Source organism: Colobus angolensis, unplaced genomic scaffold, assembly GCF_000951035.1.
Source record: "Colobus angolensis palliatus isolate OR3802 unplaced genomic scaffold, Cang.pa_1.0 Scaffold74, whole genome shotgun sequence".
Classification (NCBI taxonomy): Eukaryota; Metazoa; Chordata; class Mammalia; order Primates; family Cercopithecidae; genus Colobus; species Colobus angolensis.
Window position 1 is genome coordinate 10339834 of NW_012121154.1, and position 17946 is coordinate 10357779.

The window sequence follows — 17946 nt, forward strand, 5'->3', positions numbered from 1 at the left end:
TTGCGCTGGGAGTTGGAGACTGGAGCTGTTCCTATTTGGCCATCTTGCTCCGCCCCTCGCAAGTACCTGATTTATGTTTTCTTAAAGAATGAATCCGTAATACAAACCCATTGATACTGCCTTGAAATGATCTAGATTGAGAAGTGTGATTTTCTGATAATTATGGACAACATGACCAATATTTATAATAGAAAAAATAATGTCATAAATGTAAAAACTGGCACTATTAACTTATGTCAAGATGCTTTGTTGTCATTATCATCAGTGATTACTTGCTTAGCATCTGCCCCTACCCAGGCACATGAAGAATAGAAGAAGTCGCAGACTCAGGCAGGAGGTATTACAGAAAGGTCCTGAGGTAGGAAGGGATTCGGCTTGAGGAGCTAAATGAGAGCAGTGGGGCTGAGGGAAATGAAATGAGCCGAGCAGGGGCATGAGGTGGTCCTGGAGTGGTAGAGAGAGGTTTCTTTAATTAATAGTAAATGTTCCTTCAAATTTTGGTCATAGCTGGGTGTGGCGGCACTTGCCTATAGTCCCATGCTTCAGCCTAGGAGGTCAAGGCTGCCGTAAGCTTTGATGGTGCCACTGCATTCTAGCCTGGGGGGCAGAGTGAGACCCTGTCTCTAAAAAAAAATTTTCTTTCTTTAATTTTTGTCTTTCCCTGATTTAATTTCTTGGTTTTATTAGACACTGTTGTTATTCCCATTACACTCCACACTTGACTACATCACCTGGTTCTCTTACAATCTTTTTGACCTTCTTTCTTTAGTCTCTTTCATGGATTTATCTTCTTCTTTCCACTCCCTAAACACTGGTGTTCTGCTACGTTCTTCCTGGGAGTACATTTCTCCTCATGCCCCTATGCTGTCCTTGAGGATCTTGGCCATATTCACACCTCCATGAGAGTGACTCCCCCATCTGCAGGTCTGGTAATCATTTCTCTCCCACTCCTTTGGCCTGGATATCCCCCAGATTCGAACTCAGTCTGATAAAACTAAAACCATCTTTCCCTCAAAACCTGTTACTTCTCTTATATTACCTATCTTTTTAGAGGTAGGACCTCCATCCACCCAAAGCCAGATTTAAAAAATATTTTTTAATTTTTTTTTTTTTAAGACAGGGTCTCACTGTCACCCAGGCTGGAGTGCAGTGGTACAATCTCAGCTCGCTGCAGCCTTGACCTCTTGGACTCAAGTGATCCTCCCACCTCAGACCTCCAGGTAGCTGGCACTACAGGAGCCTGCCACCATGCCTAGTTTTTTTTTTTTTCTGTATTTTTGTAGAGATGGGGTTTTTTCATGTTGGCCAAGCTGGTCTTGAACTCTTGAGATCAAGTGATCTGCCCACCTCAGCCTCCCAAAATGCTAGGATTACAGGTGTGAGCCACCACACCTGGCCAATTTTTAAATTTTTTATTCCAAAGCCAGAACTTTTAAGTCAATTCTTGTCTTCCCATCCCTCCACGCAGGTCCTCATAATCAATCACCAAGTTATTTCAGTTTTAGCTACTAAACATTCTTTAATATGTCCTTTCCATGCTTGTTCAAGCCTCTGACCTAGTTCAAGAACTCCTCATCTCTTCCTTTAACTACTAAAATACCTCCTACTTGCCTCCCTGCCCCCAGTCCTTCTCCTCTTCAGTCTGTCCCCCAGAGAACAACCCAAATAATCTATAATCTACCTAAAATGGAAGGCTGACTATGACTATGACTCCCCTACACATCACCCATTAGTGCAAGTCCAATCTCCTTGACAGAGCATGAAATTCCCTCCATGATATCTTTTTACATAGTGTATTCTAGCAGGACTAAGCTACATCAAGTTCCTTGAACAAGGATACATTCACATGCTTCTGTGTTGGGCAGGCTGAATTAAGAGATCCTTTCCTCTCCTCACCTCTATCACTATGCCTGCCCCATCATATCTAAATTGCCCACACCCACCCTTCCAAATTGGGCTACAGAAAATAGGTCTTACTCACATTTGTTAATCCTAGAGCCTAGCATTTTTTCCTTCATTCAATGAGTATTGATCAAGTGTCTACTACTTCCCAGGGTTCTGGGAAAACAGCAGTAAACAAAGTTTCAGTCTTCATGGATCTGATATTCTAGTGAGGGAACTGCAGGAGATTGCCTACATAACAGGCACTGAAGATCTTGTACTCATAATAAAAATTTTTGAAAATCAAGCAAATAAAAGAGTGTTCTTAAACCACTGTCTAAGCACACTGTCTGGGAGACTGCTCTGACTCACTTTTCCTTTGAACAACAAATATGGTGGTGACTAAGGCAACTTAAGTAACAGACTGAACTGCCCTCACCATGGATCCTGTGGTCTTTAGTAAATGATAATCTGATTAAGTAGCAGGAAATATTTTCCCACATACATGGAGATATAACCTCATATTCAAATAATCCTCTGGAGCAGGAAGGGAATGAATAATAGCCCATTTAAGTGAATATTTTGAAAAGCTGTAGGAGATTAAAGATATCTAAAGATACCTTAAGATATTATCACATTAGTAAGCTATGTCTCCCATTTAGAACCCTATCCTAATTATATAAGAAGAGGCAAATTGACATATTTCCTCTTTCCCTAATATGTACTTGGTAGGTAACTTCCTAAACAACTTTTATTCATGGATGATACAATAAATGATTCACTATTTTCCACAAAAGGAATAACTGAGGAGAATAAGATTATTATATGAAACATATAAATCTTGAAATAACTGTGTTCTCTTTGCTTCCCCCATTTAAGTTAGTTCTCTCCAATAAACGTCTTTCTGGATTTCTAAATGTCTGGATTTTTTGTCTTTGCTGATCCACTTCTTCTTGAGTTTTCATGATTGTTCAGAACACAATGTCCCTTTAGCCTCTCCAACCCCAAAAAGCTCTTCTACTTTTGAGGTGTGAATTTCAATTAGTTTCCTGAGCTACATCTCTATTAAGCTGTACTGCAAGTGAATCAAACTAAACATGTTCATTTTCCCAACCTGCAGCAAACCTGCTCCCTGACTGTGTAAGGGACACAGCTGAGGAAGGCACACCATCCTTTATGCAGATGCTCAAGCCAAAACTCCGGTGCCATCCTTGATTCGCTCCCTCTCTTCCTTATCCTCACATTCAGTTGAGCTCTATCTCATTGTTTCTTCTTCCTCAGTGTCTCCCAACTGTGCTGACTTTGCTACATGCTTACTGCCCTCTCCCTAACACAGGCGTTCATAACTTTTCACCTGGATGACTGCTTTATAATTGGTCACTATGCATCTATGATTCCCATATCTGTCTAGCAGATAGAAGTGACCTTTTCAGAATAAAAATCTGACCATGTTACTGTTCTGACAATACTGAATGTCCTTCCACAGCCCAAAGAGCAGAGATCAAATTCCTTAATGTGGCCTCTGGACCCTCAATGACCTGACCCCTGTCTACCTCTCAAACATCATCTCTCACCATACTTCTCAGGCCATACCCAAATGTGTGCATTTCTTGATGTCTCACACTTTTAAACCTCTATGCCTTTGTGCAGGCTGCTTCTCTGGCTCACAGAACATCCTTTCTTCTCTGGGAAAAGAAGTTCTCTGAGCCAGGTTAGGTTTCCCCTCTCTGTTTCCCACACTCATCATACTTTGTAACCACTTGCCCCACTCCTGTCTTCCCACTAGAATGTAAGTACTAGGAGGAGGAATCATGGCTGTTTTGTTCATTCCAGTATTCTCAGCACTGAGCACAATGTAGTCAGAGTAAATACTTGTTAACTAAACGAGTAGTGTGATTCTAACTGAAAATTCACCATTAAGAATTGAGAATGAACACAATTATTAGAAAACATGGGAAATTTTCCCCCAAATGGCACAACTGGTCACATTTGATCTTTGCTGGGTATCTGTAACATTCTAGTTTAAATCCTGAATGTTATGTCTGTAGTCAAATTTGCACTTACTCAGACCTATAATCAATCAGGCTGGTGTTTAGCTGCCCAAGTTGACATCCGGGCTGACTCATTTTAATTTGACTGTTTGAGGTTAGCTTCCTCAGCTGTTGTAGCACTGTAATTGTCAATCATTTGCTTTTTAGATCAGAGTTTAACTGACTTGGAGAAAGAAAACAACAGAAGACTTATTTTTCAATCTTTTAGCAGAAAACAATTAGTATAATTCCCAATAGATATTCATTTACAATTCTCTTAAATTACATATATGCTTCAGAAGAAAATAAAAATAGAGACTAGAACTCAAGGCTATACTCCGAAGTTTTTTGTTTTTTGTTTTCTTGAGACAGGATCTTACTCTGTTGCCCAGGTTTCCCAGGCTGGAGTGCAGTGGTACAATCACAGCTCGCTAGCCTTGACCTCCTGGGCTCAAGCCATACTCCACCTCTCAGCCTCCTGAGTAGCTGGGTCTGTAGGTGCGCATCACCACACCCAGCCAATTTTTGTATGTTTTGTAGAGATGGGGTTTCATCATGTTACCCAGGCTGGTCTCAAACTCTTGGGTTCAAGTGACCTGCCTGCCTCAGTCTCCCAAAGTTCTGGGATTACAGGCATGAGCCATTGTGCCTGGCCTATATTCCTAAGTTTTCAACTTGTCCTCTGTAGATAAAATTTTAATATACAGTCTTTAAAAATAAAACCTGAGCTTTCCCCAAATGCTAAAAACTAAATAAGCATTTTAACCTTTACTCCATTCAGTCAACAAATATTCCCCAGGCACTTCAGCCTTGTGGTAAGTGCTGTGGGGGAATCATATTTTGATGTGTTTTATAATGTGCTTTGATTCTCTACTTCTTGTCACTCTGTGACCCTTCAGACAACAGCTGGCCATTCTACTCCTATGTGTCAGGAAAAGGTTCTTACAAAAGAACACAGGAGAAAAATCCTGGGCCTTTAAGCTTCAAAAGCCCAAGCCCTGAAAGACCTGGAGCATAACATTTTTCAAAACCATGTAATCGGGTGCAACATTCTTTTCCACCCCCAGATTAGGAAAATAATCTATGTCAAAAGGAGAGGAGCAAATATGAGAAGAGGGGAGAGAGGAGGTGGAGGGGAAGAAGACGAGAAGGGAGAGGAGGAAAGGAGAGGACAGGGGAAAAGAGGAGGAGAGGGGAGGGGAGAGCCAGAGGGAAGCAAATGCTGAGAAATTCACCACATGGGGGTCTGTTCTAGACCTTCTCAGTCTCTATCCAGCTAGAGAAAAAGTTGGAACCCCCAGGTAGGCTTGGGGGCCTAAGTAGATGGGAACCCATTCCACCGTTCCCAGGAGGGTTGATAAAAGCAGTAAGATAGAGTGTTCCTGTGTTCGTCATTGCATCAGTTAAGAGTCAATGGGAAAAGGAGAAACAACCCTGAGCATTCAAAACTGAGATTTAATTTTAATGGGCGAGTGGCTATATAGGTGGTAGAGAAACTGAGAAGCCAAATGGGACAGTGACAAAATCTAGAACTTAGCAGCAGTGGGAAGCCACTACTGTCCCTATGCTGGAAGGACAATGGGAAGATATGATGTTATAGAAGCCCAGAGGTCAAGGTCATTCAGGGAAGCTGGAACCATAGCCGGCCTGTGGTTCAGAGGGGAGTATACCACTAAGGAAATGCAGCTGATGATGATGATGCAAAGAAAGGTAGAGGAAAACCCTGGAATATCCCTTCTGCTGGCCCTTTAATCACTCACAAATGTCTCACAAGCACCAACCCTACTCTGGAATCCAGCTGACTTGTGTGAGTCACCATGTAGCAGAGCAAGGGGAGGGTGAGTCATGGGTTTGGGGGCAAAAACATCCATGATGGGGGAGCAAGAAAATGTCTCCAGCAGGTGTCTAGGACTGTGGACCTAAGACAGCCTCACAGGATCTCCATGACTCAGAGAAACCCAGAGGAGCCCAGAGTAAGGCAGACATGACAGGGAAGCCTGAAGACTTGAAGGGGCCTTGGAGTTGGAACAAGGAAGAGACATCCGGGATCCACCTGGACAGGAAACTAAACACCAAATGGGCCCTCGTACATCTCAGTGAATTCCAGCTTGGACAGAAGACAACACTGAGAAGACCAGACACTGATTCTGCCATAATGAGTTGACTCCATGATACTGCTCCCTACCCACAATCTCATATCACTCATGGATGATATGGAAGGGAAGAGGAGATCATCTAGCAGAAAGGAGGCTGAATCCAAGTTCATTCATAGATAAAGAAAGGAAAGAACCTAGACCAATGAACAGATCTAGTCCTTCATTTAAAAGACCCCACTGAATGTTGATGAAGGATGAACACATAACACAGATGTCTGCAATGCAGCGAGAAGCAGAGAGAAACAGTTCATGTTAAAGGATGCACTGGGGCTATCCCTCCTATATAGGAAGGATATAAGATATAAGATATTGTCTTCCTATATCCCTCCAAATGCATGATTTTCAGGAGAAGTCCATATATTCCTTAATATAACTATAGCCCATTTAGTTCTTTCAGAAACATGACAAATTTCTCAGTGTTATCCTCCTTTTGATTAGTAAATGGGGCAGTCCCAGAGGGATAAGATGGATATGGCCTGAGACTCAACCCTGATGAATACAATCAGCAGCTTGCAGAAAATGAATTCCCTAAAATATATCCTTTTGTAGATTTGTTGAGGCCATTTCTAGACTTACAGTCTTGAACTAAAGACTTAGATCTCAAGGCATTCAGGCAGTCTTATAAAATGTGCAATCTGTAAGAAACATATAGTTAAGCCATCTAACATATATTATCTCCAAAACTTCTATAATGAAACAAATCTCAAATTATCATGATATACTCTGATCTGTCATGACTTTCCTCCAAATACTGTATTTTTCTATTTTTTAAACAGAGAAACATGACTGTTGATTCACAAAGAAATTTTTTTATCACCTTTCTAGAAACAATATCCCTAAACTTCACTTTCAAAATAGGATAAGAAATAAAACATATCATTGTTATCTCCATTGTTTACAAAATAGCAAATAATTGTATTATAGAAAACAAAAGTCATTATACTGTTTTGAATTTTTTTTACCTCATTAGAGATGTCTGTTCCAGAGAGATCTATTGATACCAAGGAAAAGATGTTTACAATATATCCAATTCCTTGGGCCGTCAAATGGTCACAATTTCGTAAACTCAAGTAGTTTAAATTAGGGCAGCTAAAAGAAAGTAGCATGAATTAATTTTAGCTGTCAATCACATTGTCAGTAAGCAATTTCCTCATATAAAAACTGTCTTGGGAAAACAAATGGTATTGAAGCAAGGATTTTCCTTTACTCAAAATAAAAGTAAGACTAAAAGTAAAAAGTAATTTGACATTACAAAGTTGGATGAAAGGGCAGATTATTATATGACTTTCTGTAATTTAGTTTCATATTGCAACTTCTAACAAGGAAAAAATATATCACATACATATAAAAACTATCATGTAAGTATCACAATGAATGACCTCTAAAAGTGCAAGTTAAGATCCCTACTTATCCCTTACAAGTGTGCTACAGGAATTGTACAAGACCTCTGACAAGAGGGGAGTCAAGAATAAAGTAACCAGCCAGAACACCCCTTGGAAAATGCTGGAGTAAAGATAATCTCCTTGAAAAAGTAGATTAGAGATAATCTCCTTGAAAAAGTACAGCCACTCATATCTAGATATTCATTATTTCAGGAATGACTCCATCTCAGATGTAATTTAAATATAATAATATAATTTAAAAATTGGTCCAATCTGTGACTTCGTATGTCTTTCATCTGGTTTCACTGAATATTTAACCAGCTTCTGGGCATCTCTGATGTTCCCCTCAATGTCATGAAATCTTTGCTTTTAGGTGTCTCATTTCTCCTATTATCAAATATACAATTACTAATGATATGATGTAAAAGACTGTTTTATCATACCGCTCAGATAGTTTCATAACAGAGGCATCGCTTAGCTGCACACAGTTGCTTAAATTTAGCTCTCTTATCCTTATGCTTGCAGGACCATCAAGAAATTGCTTTAGCCCCATATCACCAATTCTGTAGGAAAGAGTGAGAAAAACTTTACATGTGATTCTATATATAAACATATAGAATAGTATTAAAGTAATAGCTACCATACCCAATATAGTTCCAAAATACCAAGGTAATATCTATATACTGGTATTTTGTCAATATTTTAAAACTAAATTTGATTATATAGATTTTAATGTAATAAAAAAGTAGAAATGAGAGGAATGGGAGAAGTATTAATTAAAATGTTATTTCTGTTCCTTTGTTCATAATTTTTAATAAGACAGATGGCCCTCAAGATCTTTTTCTCTTGGGTTAAAATGTGATCATGTTAAGTAGTCCCTGATACCATTTCCTGCAAAAGAAAAAGATCAAAACTTAGGAGAGTGAAAACCAAGACTAACAGTCAAACTACTGCCAGGATTTTGGAGAACTTTTCACTAAACACAAGGTCAATTTACTAGACAGGAAACCCAACATGAGCCCTTTGGCTTCTTTCCTTCTGAATCAGAGAAAACCTGATGCTGGAAGAAGACCTTGACCTCAGCCTTCCCACACTGTCCTAATCAGAAACTTCTGTGTGTCAGTGCCATACCCCTACCATGTTGATCTTGCTTTATAAATGGCTGGATGTTCGTTTGGCCCATCAGTTCCCTGTCTTCCATTGGGATCTTCATTTCTAATTCCTTTTGAGAACCACCAGATCCTTCTAGGAAGCATTTCAGGAAATAAAGCAGGACAGGAGTTTCCACCAATGCAATCCTAAGAGGCAGTTTCACAACAGCTCTACAGGTGGGCATACAGATGGGAAGAACGTTGGGAGCAAAACATGCTGATTGCTGACATCCATTACACCCCCTGTTGGTTCAGATTTGCAAAGAACTGAGCACTAAAGACAAAAGATATCCTGTTTTAGCTGAATGAGCCATAGTAGGTGGATGCCTGCTGTGCCCATCAACCCACCTTCCACCTGTAAGAGGGGGAGTGTGCCAGCATCTAGGAAAGCAGTTAAGGGTGTGTGTGTGTAGAAATTCATATCATAGTCAAGAAAGGATTAAAAGTCAATGGAAAAGATTATTGAGGTAATGATCCAAATTAATTGGTTAATGTAGTTAGGGCCAAACCTGGGTGTGTATCAAAAGTATCCATGCTGGGGTTTTTTTGTATTTTTTTTTTTTTTTAATACACAAGCTGGGGTTTCAACCCTAAAGATTCAGACTCAATAGCTCTGCAGTGGGGCTTGGGAAACTATAGTTTTTGTTTGTCTTTTGTTTGTTTGTTTTTGAGACCAAGTCTCGCTCTGTCACCCAGGCTGGAGTGCAGTGGTGCGATCTCGGCTCACTACAAGCTCCGCCTCCCGGGTTCACGCCATTCTCCTGCTTCAGCCTCCTGAGTAGCTGGGACTACAGGTGCCTGCCACCATACTCAGCTAATTTTTTGTATTTTTAGTAGAGATGGGGTTTTACCATATTGGCCAGAATGGTCTCGATCTCCTGACCTCATGATCCGCCCGCCTGGGCTTCCCAAAGTGCTAGGAATACAGGTGTGAGCCACTGCGCCCGGTGGGCATCTATAGTTTTATTCAGCTCTTCAGGTGATTCTGACACCTTAGGATTTTTACTTTTAAATTCTTTTAAATATGTATTTTTAATTTATCTTTTTGTTGCTGATTCCTGAGTTAATTGCTTTGTAGTGAGAGAATACCATTTGTTGATAAAAATAGTTTGAAAGTTGCTGGAACTTGCTTTTAAACTTTGTTCATGGTTAATTTTTTAAAGGATTGATGTATGTTTGAAAAAAACATATATTCTTTTAACTCTCCAACTTACTATTTTAGATCTAACTCTTATATATACATTTTAAAACCTTAAAACTCTGATACTTGTTAGGCAGGAATCTAGACCCAACATGGTGGCGTTACCTGGCATAGCAGGCCTTTTGTTAAAGACTCCCTTCACCCTTGTACACACCCACAGACTTACATGCATCAGAGTTCCAGCGGGGCAACCACACTCCCCCATGACCTGCAGCTCACCTGCATTCCACAAGTTTGTAAACAGTAGTTTCGGTTAAGTTTCCAAAGACCCCTTCCTCATGACCCTTACTCAACTCCTGCCCTAGTAGTTTCAAGACCCCCCAGGCCCTGTTTGCACAACCAGCTTCACTACCTCTCGGGCTATAAAAAGCCCCTACCCTCCTCCCTCAGCACAACTTCCTCAGCCCGCACCTTTGGACCGAGGAACCTCGCCCACGAGTCCTAATAAAGGCTATTCTCACTGCCATTTGCCTTGTGTCTTCATTCCTGGTTCGGCTCCAGCCTCAGTTTACCTTTACATTTGGTGCCAAAACCCAGGAGGAGACCCCTCCCCAGACCCCTGCTAGGTCAGGCAGGCTCTCCTCTCCCCGAGCCAGGATCCCCTCCTCAAGCCTGGAGCCGTCTCACCAAATTTAAGATTCAATTCAATCACTGATGGGGAAGTTCTCCCCCGTCCTGAAGGCTCCCTCCGGGAGTCCCTGTCCGAAACACATGGCCATGTCAGGGGCTCTCTCTGGTCAGCTGTGACCTCGGCACCGGGGACTAGGAGACGTCCAACCTCCCCGGAAGCCACCATACCCCGCACTCCACGTGGCAGTGAGAAGATGCTCCCATTGCCTCTGGACTGCCCGCCTTGAGACCATAGGAACTACCCAGTCCAAACCAAACTGAAAATCTCCTCTGGGGTGCCTCTTGGCAAATCTCCAGACTTTAAGTCTCAGCCAAGACATAAAACGAAAGTGGCTCATTTTCTTCTGCATAATAGCATAGCCACAATATAAACTGGATAATCAGTCTCAGTGGCCTGCAGAAGGCACTCTAGACTTTAACATTCTCACAGATCTGACCAACTTCTGTAAGAGACTAGGCAAATGGTCCGAGATACCCTATGTTCAGGCCTTCTAGGACTTGCATTCTCGCCCAGACCTCTGTGCCCGATGTTCATTGGCCCAGGTCCTGCTCGCGAAATCTACTCCCTCAGCCAAGGAGAAGGACAACTCTTCCTCCTTCTCCGAGCCTCCTGACACTCTTTCCCTGCCTCCTCTTCGGTCCCCCACTCAACCCCCTCCTTACCCTAACCCCTCGTTGTCCCCATCCTCTGCGGCGCCACCCCTTCCCTCTACCCCTTCTGTGTCCCCACCAAACACGACAGATCCTGCCTCTCCTACCTCCACCTCCTCCCCTTCCTCGCTTGTCTCAGCCCATACTCGGTCCAGGACCGACCTCCTGTGTCCCTTACGAGAGGTGGCAGGCGCCGAAGGAGTAGTCCAGGTCCATGTGCTGTTTTCATTGGTAGAGTTGTCTAAGGTTGAGGAGCGTGCAGGCTCCTTTTCGGCCAATCCTACTCGTTATATCAAAGAGTTCAGGTATCTATGCCAGGCATATGATCTCACCTGGCATGACCTCTATGTCGTTATGACCTCAACCCTGTCTCCTGAGGAGCAGGAACGCATCCTAGCGGCAGCCAGGCAGCACGCTAACCAGGTTCATTTAACTGACCCTGCCATGTCAGTCGGCACCGAGGCAGTGCCCTTGGCTGAGCCCGACTGGGACTACCAGGTAGGGCAGGCAGGCTGCTGCCGCCGAGACATGATGGTTCAGTGCCTTCTTGCTGGCATGCAGGCAGCCTCTAACAAATCAGTCAACTTTAACAAATTAAAGGAAGTAGTCCAAGGCACAGATGAAAATCCGGCCATTTTTCTTAACCAGCTGACTGAGGCACTTATTCAGTACACACGCCTTGACCCTGCCTCCCCCGCAGGAGGAACAGTCTTGGCCTCATATTTCATTTCTCAGTTGGCCCCTGATATCCAAAAAAATTTAAAAAGGCAGAGGAAGGCCCTCAAACTCCCATCCAGGATTTAGTCAAACTGGCCTTCAAGGTCTACAACTTCCGGGAGGAAGCAGCTGAGGCCCAATGACAGGCCAGGCTAAAACAGAAGGTACAACTCCAAACCTAGGCCTTGGTAGCAGCCCTGAAGCCGGCCGGCTCCAGGAGCTCCCAGAAAGGAGGTACTCCCCGAGCACCATCTGGTGCCTGCTTCAAGTGCGGCAATGATGGCCACTGGGCCAGGCAGTGCCCTAACCCAAAGGAGCCAACTCACCCCTGTCCGAACTGTCAGCAGATGGGCCACTGGAGGTCAGACTGCCCCAACCTAAGGACGGTCGCTGCACCTCCTCATGACGACCCTCCTCCAGGTATTGGAGGCGCCTTCCAGCTCCTTGATGAAGATTGAAGAGGCCCAGACTCGGGGACCCTTCTCACACTCGCCGAGCCCAGGGTCATGCTCCAGGTAGCGGGTAAGTCCATATCCTTCCTTATGGACACGGGGGCTACCCACTCTGTTTTGCCTTCCTTCAGTGGCCCCAGCCACCCCTCCACTGTCACAGTCATGGTAATTGACACCACTCCCTCCACCTACTGCCAGACTCCTCCCGTCTTGCCACCTGGATGGCTCCCTCTTCTCGCACTCATTTCTTATCATTCCTTCGTGCCCAGTCCCCTTGTTAGGACGAGACCTCCTCTCCAAGCTAGGGGCCTCAGTTCACTTCCGACCCAACCCCTCCCCACACCTCGCATTCCTCTTCCCCCTTCTCTCACCTGAAAAACCCCACCAGGCTGACCCCCCACTTCTGGTTCCAGTCCCCATTAACCCTAAGGTGTGGGACACCTCCACCCCAATCACTGCCCAGCGCCATACTCCGGTCCGCATCCAGCTAAAAGACCCTTCCAATTTCCCTCTAGACCCCAGTTCCCTATCTCCCTTGAACATCGACAGGGATTAAAACCTATCATTACATGCCTGCTCCAACAGCACGTTCTAGTTCCCGCCAACTCACCATGCAATACTCCTATCCTGCCTGTACGGAAAAGCTCTGGGGCCTATCGTCTTGTGCAGGACCTACACCTCATCAATGAGGCAGTAGTCCCTACCTTTCCAGTTGTTCCTAATCCATATACACTCCTCTCATGCATTCCCCCTGACACCACCCATTTCACTGTCCTTGACCTGAAGGATGCCTTCTTTACCAGCCCTCTACACCCAGACGGCCACTTTCTGTTTGCTTTTACATTGGAAGATCCAGACACTCATATTTCTTCCCAGCTGACTTGGACTGTTTTGCCTCAAAGGTTCCGTGATAGCCCCCAATTTTTTGGACAGGCACTGGCACAGGATGTTGTCCTCTGTCCCCTGACCCACAGCACACTATTGCAGTATGTCGATGACTTATTACTATGTAGTCCTTCCCACGAGTGCTCCCTTGCACATACTGCTACACTTCTAAATTTTTTAGGCGACTGAGGTTATCAGGTTACCCTGGCTAAGGCTCAACTTTGCAGCCCTTCTGTCACCCACTTAGGCATACTCCTCACACCCACTGCAAAAAGCCTCACAGCAGATAGAATAAGCCCCCACTGGTTGCGGTACCCTTACCCAGCCCTTTTAACTCCTCTAACCTAACCCCCTCCTTTCCCCTTCCCGGCCAAACACTACATCAATGAGTCAGGACTAGTAGAAACCAATCTCCTCACTCTAGAAAAGATTCAGGAAAGACTCCATCAGAAAAACCTCGGATCAAGGCCCTCACTTAGGTGGTGGCAGTCGTCTGTGGCCGGTTAAGTCCTATCCTTTCTAAGCCCCTTACTAATCATTGGCTTCTTGCTACTCATAGCTCCCTGTGTCCTCTGCTTCATCCAGGATTGCATGAAAGAAGTCTCCCAGGTCACTTTCAATCAGATGCTGCTCCACCCCTATACCCGAGTTCTGACCTCTGAAGAACCCCATGACGCCCCATACCAGCAGGAAGCAGCCAGATGAACACGTCGCCCCATTTTCTTATTAGAAAGAGGTCGGAATGTTAGGCAGGAATCTAGACCCAACATAGCGGCGTTACCCGGCGTAGCAGGCCTTTTGTTAAAGACTCCCCTCACCCTTGTACACACCCGCAGACTTACATGCGTCAGAGTTCCGGCTGGGCAACCACACTCCCCCATGACCTGCAGCTCACCTGCATTCCACAAGTTCATAAACAGCAGTTTCGGTTAAGTTTCCAAAGACCCCTTCCTCATGACCCTTACTCAACCCCTGCCCTAGTAGTCTCAAGACCCCCCAGGCCCTGTTTGCACAACCAGCTTCCCTACCTCTCGGGGTATAAAAAGCCCCTATCCTCCTCCCTCAGCGCGACTTCCTCGGCCCGCACCTTTGGACCGAGGAACCTCACCCATGAGTCCTAATAAAGGCTATTCTCACTGCCATTTGCCTTGTGCCTTGTTCCCAGTTCAGCTCCAGCCTCAGTTTACCTTTACAATACTAAGCTTTATCTTTTTACCGTATATATTTTTTCATCCTCCCTCTGTTGTCATTTCTTCAGAATGATCTTCCAGCTCTATACTTCTCTCCTCTGTGAGTTTTAATCTGCTGATCAGCAATCCATTGTTTATTTCAATAACTATATTACATCATTTGTTTCTAAAAGTTAGGGATTTTCCCCAGATAAATCTAATTGTTTTATCATGTATGGTTATCTGCTTATATTTCTGATTCCATTTTTTATTTCTTCGAACATTTCACACATGGCTACTTAATTGTCTGACAATTCCTGTATCTGAATTACCTGAAGGTCAAATGTATTTTGCTGTTTCTGTGACTCTTTTTCATGGTGACTTGTATCTTTGTGCATTTTGGCAATCTTTGACTTTGAGTACCTATTTATTTGATCTTAATCTCTAGCCTGAGAAGCTTTGTGCTAACTTCTTCCAGGAGCTTGGGAACTACCTACCTGAGACGAATCTGTCCCCCTTAAAGAGGTACAAACTCTGCAGAAGTCTCAGGTTCTGCTTCCCTACTTTGAGTGTTGCTCAGAGCTGATTCTCTCAAAGGCAATTGTTGTCATAACATTTGTGTTCAGAGCTGCTCAACCTTTTATGTTTGCTGGTTATTCACTATTCATCTCAGTGAATTTGTTCATTGAGAGCGTAGAAAAGAATCAGGGGATTCAGGGCTACTGGATATTTCTCTTACTCTTTGTGAGCTCAGCAATATATTGAAAATATATTTAATCAAGGATCTGAACTATTTTTGGCAGAGCCCCTTGAAGTGTCTTGTCACCTCTACTTCTGGAGGCAGAAAACTTCCATTTAAGATTTATTAGGCAAAGCACAGTGGCTCACACCTGTAATCCCAGCACTTTAGGAGGCCAAAGCAGGTGGGTCACCTGAGGTCAGGAGTTCAAGACCAGCCTGGCCAACATGGTGAAACCCCGTCTCTACAAAAATACAAAAATTAGCCAGGGATGATGGTGGGTGCCTGTCTACTTGGGAGGCTGAGGCAGGAGAATCGCTTGAACCCGGAAGGCAGAGGTTGCAGTGAGCCAAGATTGTGGCACTGCACTCCAGCCTGGGTGACAGAGTGAGACTCTATCTCAAAAAAAAAAAAAAGATTAAATAACCTGCAGAAGCCTGTGTGAAATACAATAATGAAATTCAGTTTTATTTCACATATTCATACAGATAGAATTAGTTGATACACACACTTGTGTATGTAGTGTGTGTGTGTCTGTGTGTGTGCATCTCACCGTTATTATTAAATGTAACAAATTGATCCAAACTTTGTGGCTTAAATGGCAAGTATTTATTATCTCCCTGTTTCTGGATCTCAGAAATTTGGAAGTGAACTAGAGTAGTTCTAGCTCAGGGTCTCTCATGAGTGTGCAGTCAAGATGCCAGCTGGAGCTTCAGTCATCTGAAGGTTTGACTGGGGCTGTAGGGTCTGCTTCCAGGCTCACTCACATGGCTGTTGGCAGAAGGCTTTAATTCTTCAGTGGCCCTTGGCTGGAGCCCTCATTTCCTAATCCAGGTTTTTTCCATTCCAAACCCTTATATTTCCTCCAGCTCCCAATGACCCATGCTGCCTTCCCATTTTAATAATAGGCAACTTAGGTTGAGATTCTGTGTAGTGGGCCAGTGCAGTGGCTCATGCCTATAATCCCAGCATTTTGGGAGGCCCAGGTGGAAGGATCACTTGAAGCCAGGAGTTTAAGACCTGCCTGAGCATAGTGAGACCGTGTCTCTAGAAAAATTTTAAAATTAGCTGGATATGATGAAGTGTGCCTTGTAGTTCTAGCTACTTGGGAGGCTGAGGCAGGAGGATCACTTGAGCCCAGGAGTTCAAGGTTACAGTAACTGTGCAACTGTACTTCAGCCTGGGCAACAGAGCAAGACCCTGTCTCTAAAAAATAAAAATAAATAAATAAAAGATTCTGTGTAGCTTAGATTATTATGCTGACTTGTGCTTTCCCAAATATTAGCCACCTTCAATGTGGCTCAAGTACTATTTCGTGGATCAAATGCTATTTTGTTATTATCTGGTCCTATAAGATTATAAGAATCCTACATAGGTAAGAGGCTGAGCTACCCACTGGGGAAGGGGTTTCAGCAAGAAACCTCTTGATCCTTGGCCGGGTGCGGTGGCTCACACCTGTATTCCCAGCACTTTGGGAGCCTGAGGCAGGTGGATCACTTGAGGTCAGGAATTCCAGACGAGCCTGGCCAAAATGGTAAAACCTTCTCTCTACTAAAAATGTAAAAATTAGTCAGGTGGGGTGGCACACACCTATAATCTCAGCTACTCAGGAGCCTGAGGCTGGAGAATCACTTCAGCACAGGAGGCGGAGGTTACAGTGAGCTGAGATCATGCCACTGCCCTACAGCCTGGGCAACAGAGCGAGACTCTGTCTCAAACAAAACAAAACAAAACAAAACAAAAAACAGAAGTTGCTCCTGAGAATAGCAGGAGAGTAGTCCAATAGTGGACCAGCTAAAGAAAGAATTTCAGGAGCCGGCCTTCAAGCAACAGCGACGCAAGATGGCAGCCACCACGGGCTCGGGAGTAAAAGTCCCTGGCAATTTCCGACTGTTGGAAGAACTCGAAGGAGGCCAGAAAGGAATAGGAGATGGCACAGTTAGCTGGGGTCTAGAAGATGACGAAGACATGACACTTACAAAATGGACAGGGATGATAATTGGGCCTCCAAGAACAATTTATGAAAACCGAATATACAGCCTTAAAATAGAATGTGGACCTAAATACCCAGAAGCACCCCCCTTTGTAAGATTTGTAACAAAAATTAATATGAATGGAGTAAATAGTTCTAATGGAGTGGTGGACCCAAGAGCCATATCAGTGCTAGCAAAATGGCAGAATTCATATAGCATCAAAGTTGTCCTGCAAGAGCTTCGGCGCCTAATGATGTCTAAAGAAAATATGAAACTCCCTCAGCCACCCGAAGGACAGTGTTACAGCAATTAATCAAAAAGGAAAAACCACAGGCCCTTCCCCTTCCCCCCCATTCAATTTAAGCAGTCTTCATTTTCCACAGTAGTAAATTTTCTAGATACGTCTTGTAGACCTCAAAGTACTGGAAAGGAAGCTCCCATTCAAAGGAAATTTATCTTAAGATACTGTAAATGATACTAATTTTTTGTCCATTTGAAATATATAAGTTGTGCTATAAAGAAAGAATTTCAGTAAGAATCCACCCTCTGTCCATTTGTCAGAAATTCTACACAGACGAAAAATCTAACCAGTACCCAAGAGGAAAAACCTTCAGTGAGATTGGTTCTTCATAAGCAAGTCAGAAAGTCCATATGGGAAAAGATCATGTTAACTGAACTAGCCATGGAAACCCTCATTAGGAAAGGCAGCCTGTAAGTATTCCTGTGAGTTTCCTTAATTTCACAAGGGTCCATAATTCCTCATATCCCAAGCTCTCCCTACACCCCATATAATCAACCTGGGTTGGGAGCCCTCTTTCTTATAACCACAGAACTCTGCACTTACCTCTACTTTAACACTTGGACTCCTGACTTTCATGATTACCCCACGAACCATAAGTTCCGTAGGAGAGGACCCGGCACATACTAGA

At 43.7% G+C, this 17946-nt stretch overlaps 2 protein-coding genes across 8 annotated transcripts in view; one reads left to right on the forward strand and one right to left on the reverse strand.

Moving 5' to 3' along the window:
• LOC105501700 (ubiquitin-conjugating enzyme E2 variant 1-like) overlaps positions 1-17540 on the forward strand; it is a 26526-nt gene extending 8986 nt beyond the window's left edge. Inside the window, exons 1-2 of one of the 3 annotated variants that reach the window (XM_011927735.1) lie at positions 16868-17056; positions 17183-17529. In XM_011927735.1, the coding sequence (XP_011783125.1) occupies positions 16887-17056; positions 17183-17330 (318 nt within the window). In that variant the 5' untranslated portion in view covers positions 16868-16886 and the 3' untranslated portion in view covers positions 17331-17529. Of the gene's footprint in view, positions 1-16860 lie in introns of those variants that run through there. The other 2 variants (XM_011927733.1, XM_011927732.1) reach the window with 2 other exon arrangements.
• The window catches only part of FBXL13 (F-box and leucine-rich repeat protein 13), a 317665-nt gene that overhangs the window by 60934 nt on the left and 238785 nt on the right, over positions 1-17946 (reverse strand). For all 5 annotated transcript variants that reach the window (XR_001000225.1, XM_011927739.1, XM_011927738.1 and 2 more), the window contains 2 exons: positions 7893-8012; positions 7030-7156 (listed from right to left, as the gene is read on the reverse strand). Coding sequence is in view for 4 of the 5 variants with exons in the window: in XM_011927739.1 (XP_011783129.1) it covers positions 7030-7156; positions 7893-8012 (247 nt within the window). In the remaining variant the exon portion in view is untranslated. The remainder of the gene's footprint in view (positions 1-7029; positions 7157-7892; positions 8013-17946) is intronic.